This window comes from Sitodiplosis mosellana, unplaced genomic scaffold, assembly GCF_009176505.1.
Source record: "Sitodiplosis mosellana isolate CC-2019 unplaced genomic scaffold, AAFC_SMos_1.0 Smas_scaffold_2, whole genome shotgun sequence".
Lineage (NCBI taxonomy): Eukaryota > Metazoa > Arthropoda > Insecta > Diptera > Cecidomyiidae > Sitodiplosis > Sitodiplosis mosellana.
Window position 1 is genome coordinate 3,228,680 of NW_022595245.1, and position 18,762 is coordinate 3,247,441.

Below are 18,762 nucleotides of genomic sequence, written 5' to 3' on the forward strand. Positions count from 1 at the left end.
CTTCTCGTCAATTTATCTACCGGTATAAATTGAGCGACGACTTTTGCATAGCCTTTGTCCCTTGGAAACGTTTACCAAAGGTTATCTTGGACCGTTTGCCATAGACTAATATCAGGCATTTCATCTTGGTTGCATGACTGTTTTCGTTTTCATGTTTCTACTATTGTGATTACCGCATAATTTACGAAAAGAGCATGGTTTTTAACGAGGCGAGAACTGATAGTTGTCGAAACCTATTGCTACTAATTGTTTATTATTTTAAATATGTAACAGTCTTGCACTCTTTTCCTGCCAAACCTCAATCAAAACCCACATTATATTCAGCCAGAGCTTGGCGGTGTTTAATAAAAATAAAATAAAATAAAATATACATCATAAGCAATAACTGCATCAGCAATTTCTCTTCTTAAGTCTAATGGTTGCATTTTAAGTTGCTTACACCTATCAAAGTATGGAGTTAGTCTAAATGAAGTAGCATTTCTTCTATTTTCTAGCAAATAAATAACAAATTGCTTCTGTATCGATTCGATATCTCCAATATAAATATCCTGATATGGGCTCCATATAACTGAAGCAAATTCTAAAATAGGCCTAACATGAGCCAAATACAATATTTTTTGTGTGTCAATATGTAAAGTTTCCGTTTGAAAAATGCTTGATACAGCCAATCATGCGTCTCGCTTGTATGGTTTTCTGTTCGATGTGATGGCCGAAGTGTAGCTGCTTATCGATCAGAACGCCGAGATCGCGAATCTCTTCCTTCCTCTCAATTAAGTAATCTCCCATAGTGTAGTTAACGACGATAGATGATTTTTTTCCGACATAACGTAAGCATTGCACATTTTTGATTGTTGATTTTGAAGGTGATTCGAGTTGTTATTTGCGGTTGTGCCACGAATTTCCATTGCAATCTTGATATCGTCTGCTAATAGCAGCACCGTAGATTTTTCAACACTAACAACTATGTCGTTTATGAACATGGTGAACAAAATTGGGCCAAGCACACTTCCAGCAGGCACACCAGAAGGCGACGAGTATGATCTGGATTTGGATTGGCCAATCTTAACAAAATTGAATCGATCGATGACAAAGTCACATAGCCATTTGGCAGTTTTACGTCCAATTTTGAAGTGAGCAATTTTTTCGATGAGTTTTCGATGCCAGACTCGGTCGAACGCAGTTTTGAAATCTCCGTAAAAAACATCAAGCTGCATTTTCTTGCGAAATGACTCGTGTGCCAATATCGACAGGTTCAGTAGATTCGTAGTGACAGAACGCTTAGTTCTGAATCCATGTTGTGAATTAGATAATTGTGGGTCGATGATGGCGCTTAGCTGGTGTTTAATTGCTATTTCGAAGATTTTCAATATGACTGAACTGATTGCTATGACACGATAGTTTGTAACATCAACTTTGTCGCCTTTTTTGAAGACAGGCACAACTCGTGACAGTTTGAGCAAGTACGGTATAGTACCAGCATCAAATGTTTTCTGGAACAAAAGCCAAATCGGCCATACAATGGCGTCAACACATTGTTTTATGACGAACGGTGATATATCATCAGGTCCAGCTCCACTATGCCATTTTAACGAGTTAATGGCTAGTTCGATGCTTTCCAATGACACGTTGATTTCATTTGCATCATCACTCTCACGAAAAATGTCGTCGAAATTCCACGATTGATCATCAGCTACGTAAATTGACTCGAAGTAGTTTGCGAACAACTGGACAATGTCGTCTGGTGAATCAGCGGTGACATTATTGTGGTGCATCTGATTTGGATAAGTTGCTTGTTTGTTGCCAATTTTCGCAAACTTCCAAAACGCTGCTGGATTCGATTTGATGTTGTTTTGAATGCCCATGATGTACTCATTGTGTAGCCTATCGTTCAACACGTTGAATTCGTGACACGCTTTGACATATTCATCTGTTTGGACTCCAGATGGCTTTCGTTTAAATGACTTATCACGTTGATTTTTCTTGTGTTGAAGCTCACGACTCCACCATTTCGACTTGTTCGGGTAATTGGTGACTGATACCTTTGGTACATTGTTCTCAGTGAGTGTTGAAATAGTTCGATGAAAGAAATCAAACGCAGAATGAACATCGCGTATGCCAAACTCATGTTGAAAATTAATACTCTCGATTTGTTGACAAAGTCGTTGATAATTTCCACGTGAGTATTTGAAAACCAATTTAGGTTCTGAGCGAAGCGTTGAACTTATTTTCGAATATTCGAATTCGATTTCATATGGCTTATGAAATACGTCTTGTTGGTTCGCATCGACAAGTGTGTGCTAGTCAACGCTCAATTTGACATCACTCGAATTATTTACAAATAGCAAATCCAAGACATTCGATGCTACATTTTCAATACTTGATATTTGGTAAAGTGGGAGTTCCAACATTTTGTTCAAAAATGTGTTTGCATTTTTTAATGCTTCGCAATACCCGTGACTGACCGTGGACCATCACTCATTTTCAGTAGATTCAGATGAAAACGAAGCAATTCAGGAGCATTCGGAAGTGCTTCGCCGGATTCAGAAGAAATTCAGATGAAAACGAAGCAATTCAGGAGCATTCAGAAGTGCTTCGCTGGATTCAGAAGAAATTCAGATGAAAACGAAGCAATTCAGGAGCATTCAGAAGTGCTTCGCGGATTCAGAAGAAATTCAGATGAAAACGAAGCAATTCAGAAGCATTCAGATGTGCTTCGAAACCTTCTGAATTTCTTTTGAATCTAGCGAAGCACTTCTGAATGCTCCTGAATTGCTTCGAAATCTTCTGAATCTACTGAAAATGAGTAAGGTCTTCGGTCGGTGATGATTTCCGCGATGCTGATAACAGGTAGAGGTTTGGTGTCTTCGGCAAAGTTGTAGTACTTTAGACCTTCTATCATTTTGCTGAAGACTGTTATCAGTTATCTCTTATCAGTGTCGCGGAAAACGCGAAAAATGATAAGAAAAAAAACCTTGCTATACGCGTGTGTTTTTGATTTGCGCCCAACTGATAAGAGATAACAGATAACAGTCTTCAGTCAGAAAAAAGAAGCAAAACTGTCCGATTCATCAATGCTTTTTAGTAGCAATTCAGTAGCAAAAATTTACACCCGGTTTAATAACAACCACTGGGATTACTGCGTTTGCATTGACTGACATTGAATCGACGAGTGGTGTGTTCAGCTTTGTTCGACGTTCGACGCAAATAATGAAAAGCACACGGAATCCAAAGGTGTTGAACGGGTATGTGCATTTATATCCAAGGCAATGCGTGAGTTATAACGAAAGAGAAAGGAAGAGAGATTTATAGAGACCGAGAGAAAGAAAGGAAAAGAAAAGCGAACTAAAAACGTTACCTTTCTGATGAGATGCACTAGCCGTCTGAAAAGAAAAAACAGAAAAATAAGTATATATTCCTCTATAGTAAAAATAAGTATATAGAAGAAAAATAAATATTTAAAAATGACAAAAGATGAAAAAAAACCATGCAAACCTTGTTGTGATCTAAAAAAATAAAATAAAAATAATAAACTGATTAAAAAGGAATATTAAAAAGAATTACCCGGGCTTTTCGTGCAAATAGTCCAATACTTCGTCCAATTTCCCACACATTTGGTTCATCAAACCAATCATTTGGTTCATCGAACCAATCATTTGGTTCATCGAACCACACATTTGGTCTATCTTTGCCGTTGAATCCGAGATTTTGGCATTCAGTGAGTTGTCTGGGAGCGGGTAGCTTCCATTCTAAGGACGAGAAACGTGAGAAGATACTGGTATCCGAATGGAATACAGAAACCCAAAAACGCAGAAAAAAATTTTGCAGAAAAAAAAATTGCAGAAAGAAAAAATGCAGAAAAAAAAATTGCAGAAACCCAAAAACGCAGAAAGAAAAAATGCAGAAAAAAAATAGCAGAAAAGAAAAAAATGCAGAAAACCAAAAACGCAGAAAAATTGAAAAAATACGATTTTTTCGAAAATTGGTTGACCACAATAGATTTCACAGTCCGACGCGTGTTTTCTTAATCTGGCACATCAGCCGAATAAGTGCCAGGCGATAGTTTAGGCCGCCCTGAGTTCATAATGGGCCATGGTTTGTGTATGTGTTTGTTCTTCTAAATGGTCTTACCGACCGGCCTTTTCTTCATCACCAGATGGTTCGACAGCAGCAGCCGCGTAGGCGGTTGTGGTTTTTTCAGTTCCCTGCGAATGGAGAAAAATGCACATTTTTGGTTTGGTTTTATTCACAAACGATTTCATTTAAGAAAAAGCAAAAACAAACAAGAAAGTTCTCGCGTAGAGTCTTTTAGAACCTACGAAAGGACTCATTTTGGGTCTAGTTTGTTATTGCATAACAAACTATAGCTGAGCCGTTACATGAAATGTACTACATCACAATGTATGGATGGATTAGATGCACACAGAGTACAATAAAGTTCAGGTCACCAAAAATCAAAAAATCAGCTCAACTTCTGTATTAAATTCAATGCTACCATAATAACCAATACTCTACATCGTACATCATAATGTATGGAAATGAAAATTTTCAAGTCGTATTGGTAATAACGTTTTAATCTAAATTTGTAGTTAGTCACAGATAACAATTAAACAAAAAAACAGAATCTGTTTTGGAATTAAAAATTCCGAAGTTTCGGACCCCCATGGAGAAAAAAATAAATAAACGAATCTAGTACCTTTTACATTTAATGTACATTGTACAATGTACGTTTCATGTAACGGTAAAAATTATCGTCTTAATTGCTTTTGTTAGCCAAGGAAAGCAGATTCTGACGAAGGTAAAAAAGCAATAAAACTTAATAAGAATTATATTTTCCCATTTCATCGACATGATTTGTGGGCACAACATTTTGCAATGCAAAACCAAGGTCGCTTTCTTCGTACACAAATACATGGTAAAGATTTGACGTAGGACGCCAAGATGCCTCTACCCGTGGAATGCTCGAAGCTGTCATCGTACACATATTGAATACGAACATTGTGGTTTACACAATCACACTCACACAAATGAACGCATCAATAGTGCCCGCTTGATATATGTACGATGAGTGTTTTGAGTGTCCCTCGCCTAGAGGGCTGCGTGTTGTTTTTCTCCGTTTATTAAGCGATCTTGGCAAAACAGAAGAGAAGAGAAGAGAAGAGAATACCGAACTGTTAGCACGTAAATGAATTGAAGGAAGCCATTATGTATTACGTTCACACCCAAAACGCGTTGTGTGCATTGGCGCTGGTTTGCTCAGGCAGATAGCGAGAACCAGATCCGAGAGAGAATTTGATGCCGGGTTTTATGTACATACGTGCATTAATGTGCAATCATATGCGTTTGGAAAATGTTATGTAAACTATGTAATGTTGGAACTAGGCTGCAGTCGGTCTGTAAAGGGAGGCTCTGATGTTTGCTATGGTTCTACACGCTGTGGTGTGTTTACACTCAAAAAATTGATTGCGAAGCGAACGAGCGAGTGAGCGAAACGTGCAAATAAACACGCTCACGACTGAGAAGCGAATTTATTATATAATTTCGTTTAATAAAAATTAATCGTTCTCCGTTTCCGTTCACTCACCTTTTCGGGGACCTTTTCGCATTCACCAGTTGTTGTGGCAGTGGCGGCTTCATCCTTCTTCGGCTTTGTTTTGTCTTTCTTGCTGAAAAAGAATGAGCGGAATTGCAAGAAGCGTTTTTTCGACTTTTCCTTCTTCGTCTTTTTGGCGCTGTCAGTCACTGGTGTTGACGTAGTTCCTTCTCCATTTTCAGCTGGTTTCTCTTCATCCTTTGTTTCTACTGCTGCTACAGCAGCAGTGGCATCGTCAGCCTTCGGTTCTGCTTCAGCGGCTGGCTGTTCGGTCTTTTCGGTAGCCGCATCCTTTTCATTTTCAGCACCTTCATCTTTCTTTTCTTCCTGTTTTTCAGCAGTCTGTCAGAGCAAACAAAAAGAAATAAATCACAAAAAATTCAATTAATTGACCACACAACCAGAACAACAAAGAGGAAAAAGAATCCGTTACGGTGTGACCAACCAACGGGTTTCATGTTTTATGGAAAACGAGGAAGAAAAGAATCGTGGTAAATGTTATCAATAAACAATCACTTACACCTGAGTTGGCCGTCTCCTCGATTGAAGGATTGTTAAACGTTTTTAACATTTTTATTTTGTTTTTCGATTTCCGTAAAAGAGGGAAAACATATTCCAAGAATGAATAAAATACGACACAAAAAATATTAATATTGAGGTGGAAAAAATGAGCGATAAAGTAAATAGCAAATGAAATCAAATTGTGATTCAAATACAAATAAAATATGTTCAACTATTCGTGAAAACGAGAGAGAGAGTTGATTCTTTTGGTTTGGGTTTGGTGTGCATTTTAATGAGGCACCGGTAAAGACGCTACAGCGCTGCCAATGGCATAACAACAAAATTGTTGCTTGTTGAGGGGAAACTAAACTGATTGCGTTGGTAGGGTTGCCAAAAACATGAAATTCGCTCTGAATGACAGCGCGTTGCAACAATTTCAAAATAGTACTCGGTTATTTTCGAGATTTTTCGATTAAAATGCTATGTTTTTCATTTAAAACCCATTTTTTCTGTTCAAAAAAATTCAAATGTTTATTTTTCGTTTTGATTTTCCTATTTTAGACACAAAAAATGACCAATTTCATGAAAATTCATGAAATCAACCGATTTTAACGTATTTTTTCGTTACGTTGTCAGTTTTCGATGCATGTTTCACTTGGTATGTGGAATTCGTAGAAGTGAAAAAGTGTTTCACCGAACAAAGTGCAAAAACCAAAAGGAAGTGTGGTCTATAGTGGAGTATTTGAAAAAAACCCGAGCTAGTGGTGACAGTTCAAGAATGGTTTGGTATCGAATACGCTGATTCAAAGGCAAAAAAGCACATGGACAAAGAAGGCACACTGTATGACCACAACATATCACCAAATTTGGAGCGAAATCAATATTCCAAATCACACCACACGATATACCGCTGTACACCTTTTACATTAGCGCAGTTGTGTGTAACGCGCACTCCGACGGCTACTTTCACATGAGTTCGGTGGAAATCGAACAATTCCGAGATCTCGTTGTTCGGGCTCATGATAAATACGGTAAATTTTTTCATTATTTTTTACTCGTTTGTTATTAGGAAAAAAACAACACAAGTTTTTTCCAGATAATTTTTTCTAGGAGCAGAATAGCTCTGTCAGACTTGAACACTTTTCAAACTATTGAAAAAAACATGTTTCTAATTTATCTCCATATCTCCTGCAGTTGCCAATCAACAAATCGAAGACGATTACGCCGATGCTCCCAACGAATTCCGTGATCCTCTTATGGACACGTTGATGACTGATCCGGTGATTTTACCATCGGGCAATGTTATGGATCGTTCCATTATCACGCGTCACTTGTTGAACAGCAGCACCGATCCATTCAATCGGCAGCCACTAACTGAAGAGAACCTCCGACCAGATAATGAACTCCGTGAACGTATATTGGCCTGGAAGCGTGACAAACGCGAAAAAACAATCCAACTCAATCCAAACGATAAATGTTAAAAAAAAAACTCAACAAACAAGCATCAACCAATTGAAGATTGATTTAAAACATTGGTATTAGAATTAAGAAATCGTATTTGAAAAACAAGAAAATCGCTACAGAGAGAGAGAGAGGGGGGGAGAGGATTCTTCTAAATCGATTGTTATACTTAAGTTATTATCACATACAGAAACAAACAAACAATAGATTTACTGAATCACCCGAACTCACGTGTTAAGTTAAGCGATAAAAATACTATGAATCTGGTTAAAAACCGAACCCCTTCAAAATTACTAATTGTGTATTCGAAAACCGAGTTTAAAACGTGAACATTGCAATCATTACAAGAAGAAAAAAACAAACATTATATTTCTATTACGATCTATCCAAGAACCGCGCATATTTTTTCATTTGCTTCGAATTTTTGTTCGGTTCCAAAAAAGAAAAAACGCAGTTTTTTGGTCCTTCAAAGAAAAAATTCGATTTATTTTTCACACAACTTTTTTGAGTATTTTTCTTTCCTTTATTTATGTTGTAAAACAAAACAAAAGATGGAACACACAGAAGAAAAAAAATTAAAACGACTATAAACGTAAATAAGATCTTGGCTTTTATTTATGGCGTTCTTTTTTCATTGATAGGAAAAAAGGTTAATTTATTTGGCAGACCACATATGGTTACGGTGTTGCAACACAGATTTTTGCTTAAATTCGGGCACAAATTCACAATGGCTCAATGTCAATTGAATCGAATCGAAAAAAAACGTGTTTTTAATTTGCCTGGCGCCTCATTTGTCAAGAATAAACAGCGTTTTTTTCTCTTCAAATATACGGTAGGTAAACAAGACACGGATTAATCGCAAGCAGCCCATTTGATTTATTGTCGATATTCAAGATTCCATAAAATCCGTTATTTACTAACCATGACATGTGTGGTACGAGTAAACACTCGAGTGGCAAAAAGTAGATTAACGGTGGTTTTAGTCTCGGCTTTGATGTGGGACCTCAATTGGGAATGACTCATATGTGGCATATGGAAAACACAATTTATTTGAACTAAAATTCAATATTGAGACAGTTCGTATGCCAAGAGATGAGGTTAGCTGCAATTGTTTCGGTGCCAATGCCGTTTGCAAAAATATGGAAATCCAAAGTGCGTTCCAATATTTTTTGGCAGCTATATAAATCGATTGGTATCATCATTTATTCCAACAAAAAGCATCGTACTATTCACTCCATCTATATCATTGAATCGCACTTCCTACGGGTAAGACTCATTTTCTATGTACTTAGTGCAATTTATGCTGACTTATCTTATCACAATAGTAACAATTGCTTAATCGATCGGCATTTTTTTTTTTGAAATAATAATCTATTTTAATTTTGGTTCGTTCCAGAACTTGCAAATCGTTATCAGTTTGACTCATTTGCGCCGCTAAATTGAACGTAGACAAAAAATCGTCTATCGATAGAAAGAAAAAGTTAACGCTCGCACCATTCAAATTGTGTTCTTGTCTGCTGCGCAAAAAGTGTTCAATAAAACGCAGAATTGCGTGATTTTATCAATCAGTTCTAACAAGGCTATTGAAGTGAATAGATTAAAATAGTCCAATATACAAAACACGCGGAATTTATTTTGAACAAGTCAGTAAAAGAAAAAAATGAATCAAATCAGTTTGGCAAAATTATTCTTGGTCATTTCGATTGCTGCTCTGGTAATATCGACGATTGATGCCCAATGGTATCAATCTAAGTATCAATCTGGAAAATTCCGACGATTTGCGAAACATGATTCAACAAAGGATGGTAAAGAGCCACAATGCCCATGTCCTCGTATGCGGTGGCAGGTTTGCGCTTCAGATTAACATTTTTTATATGTTATCCAAAAGTTTTATACAAAAAACATGTCAGTTCTAGCCAGACACATTTGTTTTCACTATTATTTTTTCGTTTGGCAAAAATTGACATGTTTTTTTTACATGAAACTTGTTTTTGGCGATTTTTTGGTTGTTATTAAGATAATACGTCGATATCTTAATGATATAACGAGACGTTATGTTATGTTATGACATAAGTACCAGACCAAATATATCGCCATTATTATTATGTTATTGGGTATAGCTAATAATGTTTTATTGCCTCTAAATCTGTAGATTTGCGGTAGTGATGGAAAAACTTATGATAATGAGTGCTTATTCGAGTGTGCCGCATCAAAATCCAAAATTCCTATGGAAATTGTGAAGAAGAGTGCATGTGACGAAGCGGAAGAAATGGAATTCGAACCGTTTCTATCTTAGTTGGCTGATGTCATTGGGTCAATGGTTTTCATCATTTAATACACCCTAAATTTTTCAATTTATTCTGATCTTTTTTCGATATTTATAAAGAATAACACTTTTGCTAGTTTGTCATTATAGTTTTAAGAACATGAAATATTCGCTAACTTAAATGAAGGTATAAATAAAGAAAAAGAATTAAGATCAATCCACCAATTTCACTTGATTTTATGATTTTGTTGTTAAAGAGATAAGTAAAACAGACACAAATTCGAATCAAATGACGTGTGTGTCATTGAACGTGGAAATATATCAAAACTACGGCGCAATAACATCCGTAATACGGATTCCGTATGATGAGTAATTCGGATCGAAAGACATTTATCAAAATTGAAATGACCAAAAAAATGTGTCACACATTGCTTTCTGTTTCACCTACTTCCCCCTTTGGCTCTTTCATTTCATGACTGGAATGCATTTACAGCGATAATTAATAATAACTGTGTCAATTTTGACTGATGAGCATTTTATGAGTTCAACGGCAAGGTTTTTCCATTTGCAAGTGTACATGGTTGAAATACATGGGTGTTGAATGTCATTCAACGCCACTAAGCTGTAGACATCTCTCTCCGGCTATACGGTAAACAACAGAACCAACACTGAACATGAAAATGACATGTTCAATTGTGTTTGTTTCGTTAGTTTCAACTGTGCCGCTACGAGAGGTCACTTTTGTCGTTTCTTGTTGTTATTTTACATATAAAATCAATGGTATTAGACGAGGATGTTGAAATAAAACTTTACAGCTCTTTGTTTCAAACTGACTGAGTATAGAATTTAAGGCTATTTTTACGAAATATGTAACAATAATATAAGTGAAAAAAACAATTTTCATGTTCATTTCGAACAATTTCTAACATTTTGTTTTTTTTTTTTTAATTCAAAGCTTCAAAGTTTAGTTTCGTTATTGGTCGTTATAATCATCGTAAAGTATAATTCCCGGAGAAAATAATTGTTGACCACTCAGAGTAATAAAACGATGGCATGGTGTAATTTCATAAAAAAAACTGCACGTGTTCTTATCAAAACTTACGCATTATTACTTATCACTTGACCATGTGGTTTTATAGCCACGTAGACTTCCTTTGCGAAAGTGATTCAACGGTGAAAAGAATGATGAAATTTTTTCTTGCTGCAATTGCAATGAGTAAGAATTATTTCATCATCAGAGAATTGGTTGAAAAATCTCAGAAATTGCATTTGTTTGCAATATTACTCATTTGTTATTTATTTGCTGCAACAGTATATCGATTAGTAGTCCAAATCAAACATATCCGTTTTCCAATAAGATTAACGATTGGCTTTTTCTACGACATATTGAAGATAAGGGAATAAAATCAATCATTTTTTCCTCTTTTATTCTTTTCTAGTTACCAATCTTATTTACGCAAAGACCGTTATGGTTTACGTCAATGTTTGATTTTTGATCAATTTGTTTATGTTTACTCAAACTGACGCGCAACCGTTCAATCGGAGAATTATAACCTTGTTTACCTGTCACCAATTAAGAAGTTGCATATTTTGAATGCATGAAAATATTTTCTGCAACCTTTCGGCCGCAAAATATATGCGAACGTGATCAGTATCAAGTATGCTCTAGAATATTTTCAATTTAGTTTTGGACTTGATAAATCGATCATCAATAAATTGGTTTGCTCCGTTGTTTCGGCTTTGATTGAAACAATTTTTAAGGCGAGATAATAAAATGCGAATAATACACACCTTTACTACGTACAGCTCATCAAAACAACTCGATAGCTGATAAGGATTTTCATTGGCTTCGACACATGATCGGACGTTTTGTTTAAATAGACGCTCACAATGTGAGTTTGCATTAGTTCAAGCGAACAAGTCGAAAAGAAGAGTTCAATATGGGAAATTATATCGAGTGAATTAACTCAGTGGAAATCAGTCAAATTCAATCAGAAAGTTTAAAACCTACAAAAATGTGTTTGAGTAAAACATTGTTTGTCATTGCTGCGTTGGCGATACAATTTGCCAATTCTGCAACAATCAACGCGAATGTCTGCATTTGCACGCGTGAATATCTGCCGGTTTGTGGATTCAATGATCAAACTTACTCCAACAACTGCGAGTTTCAATGTGCAAAATCGAAAGACGCACGTTTGGAAATCAGATTCCACGGTGAATGTGATGAAGCTGATAGCATCCCACCGATTGAAGAGGCTGACTGCATTTGTACCCTAGAATACGCACCAGTTTGCGGCAACGATGACCTCACCTACTCAAACGAATGTGAATTTGATTGCAAGAAGAAAATCAACGAGCGATTAGAAGTCAGACACTCCGGAGAATGCAGAGATTCGAAAGAAATTTCATCAATTTTAAGTGATGAGTGGTTTCCATGTGCTTGCCCGCTTATATACATGCCTGTTTGTGGAAATGACGACCAATCTTACTCAAACGAATGCGATTTAAACTGTGCCAAAAAACGAAATGCAAACCTTAAAGTCAAATTTCAAGGACGATGTGATGATATAGAGACTTTGCCGATGAACGAAGTTCAAAACTTACCAATCGATGAACAACTATGCATCTGCCCACTGTTATTGCGCCCAGTTTGCGGTAGTGACGATCAAACGTATGATAATAAGTGCCTTTTAGACTGCACGAAAAGAACTAAATCTGATCTTACTTTAAAGCATAATGGCAACTGTTATTAGTTTGAAAATGAAAATGAAACTTATCATAACCGTTTTAGCAGGACATAGATCATAAGTTTATTTATTAATTTCATTTTAACCACTGGATGGATTTTCTTTATTTGAAATATAGTCATATATATTATGCAAATACATTGAATTTTACTTGAATTGCCATAAGTTTTATATATATACCGAACAACAGTTAAATCGGCAAATTAAATAGTCACTTCAATTTCATTTATTCTCTACATGAAAATAATTGAAAAAGAGTTTTTTTGCTTCATTTTTTTCTTCGTTTTATCTAGAAATGTTCTATTGATATATCAATAGAAAAATATATATTTCTCATGAATCGAATTCATTTCGATAATGTTATCGAATCTCATGGATAGTCACATATTGTGTTCTTTTGTTTGAATTTGATGTATTTTCAATGACAAATTACATCAACAAGAAAAATAACGCCCAAAATGTTGAGACAAATAATAAAAAAATCGTCAATGACAAACTATATATATAAATGATTTCAAGTATATAGAAAAATGAATAAGAATCAATGTAACTGTCTGAATATTGAGCTTCAATGAATGTTATAATCTATCTATATAACGACCTGAAACAGTGTGTTCGGTTTTTTTAGAATCCTTAAATCTGATTTTTTTTTTATTGGAAAAACAAATTTCCTCGAGTCGGTTTTCAATTGCAAAGCGATCAACGGCGGTGGAAACGGCGGCGCAAACAGTGTCGATAGAAGAATCGGGACAGACCTTTGGTTGTAAGGTATTCGGTAACGAGGGGATTGTCAAATGTTTCAGATTCAACACGCAAAGCCTGGATTTTGTCGAATTCACACACAGTTGCGTCCAATCGGCCAGTGTTTGTAGGTTCATCGGTCTTGAAGTAAATCTTCAACCGCTCAGCATCAGCCAATTTACGCCGTTCCATGTCGAGTTCATCAAGGCCGAATTCATTGAATTTTCGGGAGTTGTTGCGTATGTAGATCTTCTTCAATTGTTGCACCTGACCGGCTAACATCATCATCACCTTATGATATTTGGCAAATGCTGAAACGCTCACCGCTCGTTAAATGAAGATTTCTTCCGATTTTGGTATGTTGGTCAACCACATCATTTTGCCTTTGGGCTGAAGATTTAGCTGAATCATTTTCAAATGTTCACACTTCTCAATTACCTTGATCAGTTCTTCATCGACGAAAGCGTCTTCAAAGTACAATCCTTCGATGTATGGAGCGATTGAGGTCAGTAGATTCAAATTTCGACCAAGCGATGCCCGAACCGAGTCAGAAAACTTGAGATGCAGTTTTAGCTGTCTGCCGACTTGTTGTTGACAAAGCAGGCGTAAGTCAGCAAGTGAATTCCAAACATCATTGGGCATATCGAAGAATAATTCATCGATGCGCATACCTTCGTTCACCAGGTCATTGATTGTCTGCGGTGATTTCGACAACAATGAAAACGTTTGAATATTCAGATTGACTTGCAAGAATCGTTTGTCCTTATTAACGGGCACTTCCTTGTTCAAATGCCATGCAAAATGCTCCAACTTTGGGTATGCCTGTTCCATCCAATCAACTTTTTCATCATTCAACGGCTCATCAAATGCCTTCCACAGCGTCAAACGTTTCATGTTCGGCAAAAATTTTAGCATGTTTTAGTTCAGGTCACCGACCACTTTTGAGTTTGAAAATGTTACCGCTTCGACGCCTTGTACGCTATCAGCCAACACTAGACCATGAAACTTACGTAAACCTCCACGCCAATTCTCGAAACGCAAAGATGTAATCGGTGTCGAGATTGGACCGTCATCGCTGCTTTGCTCTTCTTGGCCGTTTTCATCCTCATCACCGCTATCGCCTTCATCTTGTGCCTTTGATTTTGCTTTATAGAATGCCTTCAGTCCCGCTAGTCCAGCTTTTGATGCAACATTTTGGCTGAGTGACATGTTTTGAATGAACTCTGCAAAGCAATTTGTGTACTTTTCATCCGGTCCAAGAGCCATATTGCCATCATCTGCTATATCCTCAATGATCAGAACCTTTGACTTGTATCGGCGTCGGTAAACGTTTTTGCTCAATGCTTGAAATCGCTTGCACGTTTGGCTAACCGAGCAGAGATCATTCAGCGGCAACATTTCGAAAATGGCCAGGCAGCAGTCATCGTCCAGTGACAGCAAAGATGGCTCATGCAATGACGGCGAAGGTTTTGGTGATTTTCGCTTCAATTCATCGTTGTTCACATCAACTGTATCAGCTGCGTCATTTTGAACCTCCTGGTCTTGTGCTGATTCAAGTTTCAATCGTTTCGCTTTTGGTTGGGCCATTTTTGATTTGACGTCGCAATTTCACCACGATGCGTAAGGAATTAAACTGAAGTGAATTTGGAAGAAAAACACAAATTTAATTGAATTATTCTTCGATATTTATACAAAAAATGATAAAATAAATTATATAATCGCGATAGAAATAGAAAAAAGACGATTTAATTATGGGCAAAACTTACTTTTATCCAAAAACAACCAGCGATAATTTGTTGCTCTGTTCAATGCAACCAGCACACATGGAATAACACAGAACGAATGACATCTTAAAAATCGGTAGCGAACATGTCGGTGCGTGCATTCGCCCCTATACCAAGTGAAGCATTGATCTAACACATACACACAGATGCTGTGTGTATAGCATCGTATTTACCGTTGCATGGAACACAACGAACTGAGTGCTGATTGTCCATGAATTTTTTTCACAGAACGTTTCGTTGCTCGTTGAACAACATGAAAACAATCACCGGCTCTCACAAAGTCAATGCATTTCGATTGTGGTTAACTGTTAACGTTCATACTGCAGCAACAACAGATTTGCTTCTGTGGTTTTGCGATGCGAATTTTTTGTGTACAAATTCCAATAGCTTGACACTCTCTGATCTGAGCCAAATGAAACTATTTAGATCTTCTTTTTGCCGTTATTGCAAATATAATTGCAATTCTGTCGTTAGCAATTCGTTTGAAAGAAATTCACTCAATGCTAAGTAAAATTGATAAAATGCTGAATTGTATCTCTGGGACCATCGAAAATCACCTGTTGTTCAGTAGAGTTTTGAAAAGTAACTTACCCACTCTGTTTGCTACGTACAATAAAAAAACCTGAAAATTAAATTTTCACTTCAACTCCATTGTTTCTCCCCATGAAAATAATTGGAAAATAATTTTTTTTTTCATTTTTTCTTTAGAAATGCTTCATCGATATTTATTACGAATCGAATTCATTTCGATAAAGTTATAGCATTCAAATATATATAAAATCCTATGGATATTCACATCACATTACGTTCTTTTGCTTGATTTTGATGAATTTCCAATGATAAATTACACCAATAAGAAAAACATTGATCACTCAAAATGTTGAGACAAATAATAATAAAATCGTCAATAACAAACAATATACAAATAACAATATATAAATGATTTAAAGTATGCGGAGGCAGTGTCGGTAGAAAAATCGGGGTAGACCTTTTGTCGTGAGGTATTTTGTCACGAGTGGATTGTCAAATGTTTCAGATTCAACACGCAAAGCCTCGATTTTGTCGAATTCACACACGGTTGCGTCCAATCGGCCAGTGTTTATAGTTTCTTCGCTCTTGAAGTAGATCTTCAACCGCTTAGTATCAGTCAATTTACGCCGTTCACTATTGAGTTCATCAAGGCCGAATTCATTGAATTTTCGGGAGTTGTTGCGTATGTAGATCTTCTTCAGTTGTTGCACCTGACCGGCTAACATCATCATCACTTTATGATATTTTCCAAATGTTGAAAGATTCACCGCCCAATAAATAAAGATTTCTTGCAATTTTGGTATGTTGGTCAACCACATCATTTTGCCTTTGGGCTGAAGATTAAGCTGAATCATTTTCAAATGTTCACACTTCTCAATTACCTTGACCAGTTTTTCATCGACGAAAGCCTCTTCAAAGTACAATCCTTCGATGTATGGAGCGATTGCGGTCAGCAGATTCAAATTTTGATTAAGCGATGCCCGAACCGAGTCAGAAAACTTGAGATGCAATTTTAGCTGTCTGCCGACTTGTTGTTGACAAAACAAGCGTAAGTCGGCAAGTGCATTCCAAAGGTCGCTGGGTATGTCAAAGAATAATTCATCGATGCGCATTCCTTCGTTCACCAGTTCATTGATTGTTCGCGGTGATTTCGACAACAATGAAAACGTTTTAATGCTCGGATTGACTTGCAAGAATCGTTTGACCTTATTAACGGGCACTTCCCTGTACAAATGCCATGCAAAATGCTCCAACTTCGGGTATGTTTGCTCCATCCAATTGACTCTTTCATCATCCCTCGGCTCATTCAATGTTTTCCACAGCGTCAAACGTTTCATGTTCGGCAAAAATTGTAGCATGTTTTCATTCAAGTCACCGGAAATTTTCGTGCTCGAAAATGTTACCGCTTCGACGCCTTGTACGATATCAGCCAACACTGGGCCATGAGACTTACGTAAACCTCCACGCCAATTCTCGAAACGCAAAGATGTAATCGGTGTCGAGATTGGACCGTCATCTTTTTTTGCACTCTCATCACTGCTTTGCTCTTCTTGGCTGTTTTCGTTCTCATCGCCGCTGTCGTATTCATCTTTTGCTTTTGCCTTATAGAATGCTTTCAATCTCGCTAGTCCAGCTTTTGATGCGACATTTTGGCTGAGTGACACGTTTTGAATGAACTCTGCAAAGCAATTTGTGTACTTTTCATCCGGTCCAAGAGCCATATTGCCATCATCTGCTATATCCTCAATGATCAGAACCTTTGACTTGTATCGGCGTCGATAAACGTCTTTGCCCAATGCTTGAAATCGCTTGCACGTTTTGCTAACCGAGCAGAGATCATTCAGCGGCAACATTTCGAAAATGTGCAGACAGCACTCAGTGTATAGTGACAGTAAAGACGGCTTATCCAATGACGGCGAGGATTTTGGCGATTTGCCCTTCAATTCATCGTTGTTCTCATCAATTGCATTATTTTGAACCTCCTGGTCTTGTGTTGGTCCAAGTTTCAATCGTTTCGCTTTTGGCTGGATCATCTTTTGCTTGACGTCACAATTTCACAATGATGAGTAAGCAATCAAACTGGAGTGAATTTGGAAGAAAAACACAGATTCAAATGAATTATTCTTCGAAATGTACATAACAAATGATAAAATAGATGAAATAAACACGATATAAATATAAAAACCAAGCAAAAATCAAGATAATTCTATCTAAATTATGAACATAACTCACTTTTGACCAAAACAACCATAAATCGTCTGTTGACAACATCTGTTCAATGCAACCAGCACACACGAAATAACGCAGAATGAATGAAGCTTCACTTATAATATGTTTACTACTTACTGTCATCAGCTCTGTGTAGAGCTCATAATACGAACAAAAGCTAGCCACTGTACGTGAATACTCGTGTAGTATACCATTCATTTTTGTTGTGATGGTTTCTGTACTGAATGGATGACAGTACATGTGCGTGTGTTAGTATATCATTTTGTAATAGCCGCTTGAACATTTGAAACGCTGAACACGGTTGAAAACAAATTCGAATATTTGAACTTTTGAAAAATGTCGTTTAAGTGATAATGTTTTGACGCATGGTTTTTTCTTCAAATATTCGTCAAATTAAATCTGAATCCAATTGGATTATTTAAAAAATCTAAATGGATAAAATTTTAATCCCATTTGAATAACAGCGTGTGTCTGCATAGTGACGATGTATTTTCAGTTGAATGGCACGCTCAGTTGAAGCAATACAACAAAATCTCTTTGGTTTTCAGAAAAGAAAGAAGCAGCTTTCTTTTAATAAGAAGAAATACTTTGTAATATTTTCAATAATTCGCAATCAACTTATTTCAGTCGAATCATGAAGCATTTTCGTTTATTTTTTATCCTATAATTATTTGAAATACACAAAATGAACAGAGCAGACAGCGAAGATAATTGCTCAAAACACAAATTAATTTTGTGTGGTTCGGATAATATGGAAATATAATTTTGAAATAAGCGCATTTTTGAATGCACAAAAGGAGAAAAATCCAGATTTTACACCCACACCAAAATTATGTGGAACTCTTTTACTTCGGCTTATCACAACAAGATTAAAATTCCATGAAATAAAATAAAAGTACTGTCGTCTATAAA

General features: G+C 36.5%; 4 protein-coding genes and 1 long non-coding RNA gene across 5 annotated transcripts; 3 read left to right on the forward strand and 2 right to left on the reverse strand.

Moving 5' to 3' along the window:
* Positions 1 to 3,993: 3,993 nt before the first annotated feature.
* Positions 3,994 to 6,178, reverse strand: LOC129564864 (uncharacterized protein DDB_G0286299-like). The gene is made up of 3 exons (XM_055439055.1): positions 6,111 to 6,178; positions 5,582 to 5,932; positions 3,994 to 4,202 (listed from the first exon to the last, which is right to left on the reverse strand). The coding sequence occupies exons 1-3, from the start codon at positions 6,159 to 6,161 to the stop codon at positions 4,125 to 4,127; spliced, it is 480 nt and encodes a 159-aa protein (XP_055295030.1). The 5' UTR covers positions 6,162 to 6,178; the 3' UTR covers positions 3,994 to 4,124.
* Positions 6,179 to 7,046: 868 nt separating this feature from the next.
* LOC129564865 (ubiquitin conjugation factor E4 B-like) lies at positions 7,047 to 8,102 on the forward strand. Its single transcript, XM_055439056.1, has 2 exons — positions 7,047 to 7,122; positions 7,286 to 8,102. Exons 1-2 carry the CDS (start codon positions 7,062 to 7,064, stop codon positions 7,570 to 7,572), a joined length of 348 nt encoding a protein of 115 aa, XP_055295031.1. The 5' UTR covers positions 7,047 to 7,061; the 3' UTR covers positions 7,573 to 8,102.
* Positions 8,103 to 8,664: 562 nt separating this feature from the next.
* On the forward strand, positions 8,665 to 10,043 carry LOC129565469 (uncharacterized). Its single transcript, XR_008687618.1, has 3 exons — positions 8,665 to 8,818; positions 8,949 to 9,398; positions 9,705 to 10,043. It is a non-coding gene; the product is annotated as an uncharacterized LOC129565469 (long non-coding RNA).
* Positions 10,044 to 11,713: 1,670 nt separating this feature from the next.
* Positions 11,714 to 12,721, forward strand: LOC129565467 (serine protease inhibitor dipetalogastin-like). The gene has a single exon (XM_055440416.1). The coding sequence runs from the start codon at positions 11,834 to 11,836 to the stop codon at positions 12,569 to 12,571; it is 738 nt and encodes a 245-aa protein (XP_055296391.1). The 5' UTR covers positions 11,714 to 11,833; the 3' UTR covers positions 12,572 to 12,721.
* A 3,053-nt stretch (positions 12,722 to 15,774) lies between these two features.
* LOC129565465 (uncharacterized) lies at positions 15,775 to 18,025 on the reverse strand. The gene is made up of 2 exons (XM_055440414.1): positions 17,854 to 18,025; positions 15,775 to 17,700 (listed from the first exon to the last, which is right to left on the reverse strand). The coding sequence occupies exon 2, from the start codon at positions 17,652 to 17,654 to the stop codon at positions 16,035 to 16,037; it is 1,620 nt and encodes a 539-aa protein (XP_055296389.1). The 5' UTR covers positions 17,655 to 17,700; positions 17,854 to 18,025; the 3' UTR covers positions 15,775 to 16,034.
* Between the last annotated feature and the right edge of the window lie 737 nt (positions 18,026 to 18,762).

Bases quoted from the DNA above. Each gene is read 5' to 3' on its own strand.
- LOC129564865 (XM_055439056.1), top strand. From the start codon at position 7,062: ATGAGTTCGGTGGAAATCGAACAATTCCGAGATCTCGTTGTTCGGGCT. The intron at 7,123-7,285 runs GTAAATTTTTTC...TATCTCCTGCAG, and splicing joins TCGGGCTCATGATAAATACG to TTGCCAATCAACAAATCGAA.
- LOC129565465 (XM_055440414.1), bottom strand. From the start codon at position 17,654: ATGATCCAGCCAAAAGCGAAACGATTGAAACTTGGACCAACACAAGAC.
- LOC129565467 (XM_055440416.1), top strand. From the start codon at position 11,834: ATGTGTTTGAGTAAAACATTGTTTGTCATTGCTGCGTTGGCGATACAA.
- LOC129564864 (XM_055439055.1), bottom strand. From the start codon at position 6,161: ATGTTAAAAACGTTTAACAATCCTTCAATCGAGGAGACGGCCAACTCA. The intron at 5,933-6,110 runs GTAAGTGATTGT...TTGCTCTGACAG, and splicing joins AGGAGACGGCCAACTCAGGT to ACTGCTGAAAAACAGGAAGA. The intron at 4,203-5,581 runs GTGAGTGAACGG...CTCCATTCGCAG, and splicing joins GCGAAAAGGTCCCCGAAAAG to GGAACTGAAAAAACCACAAC.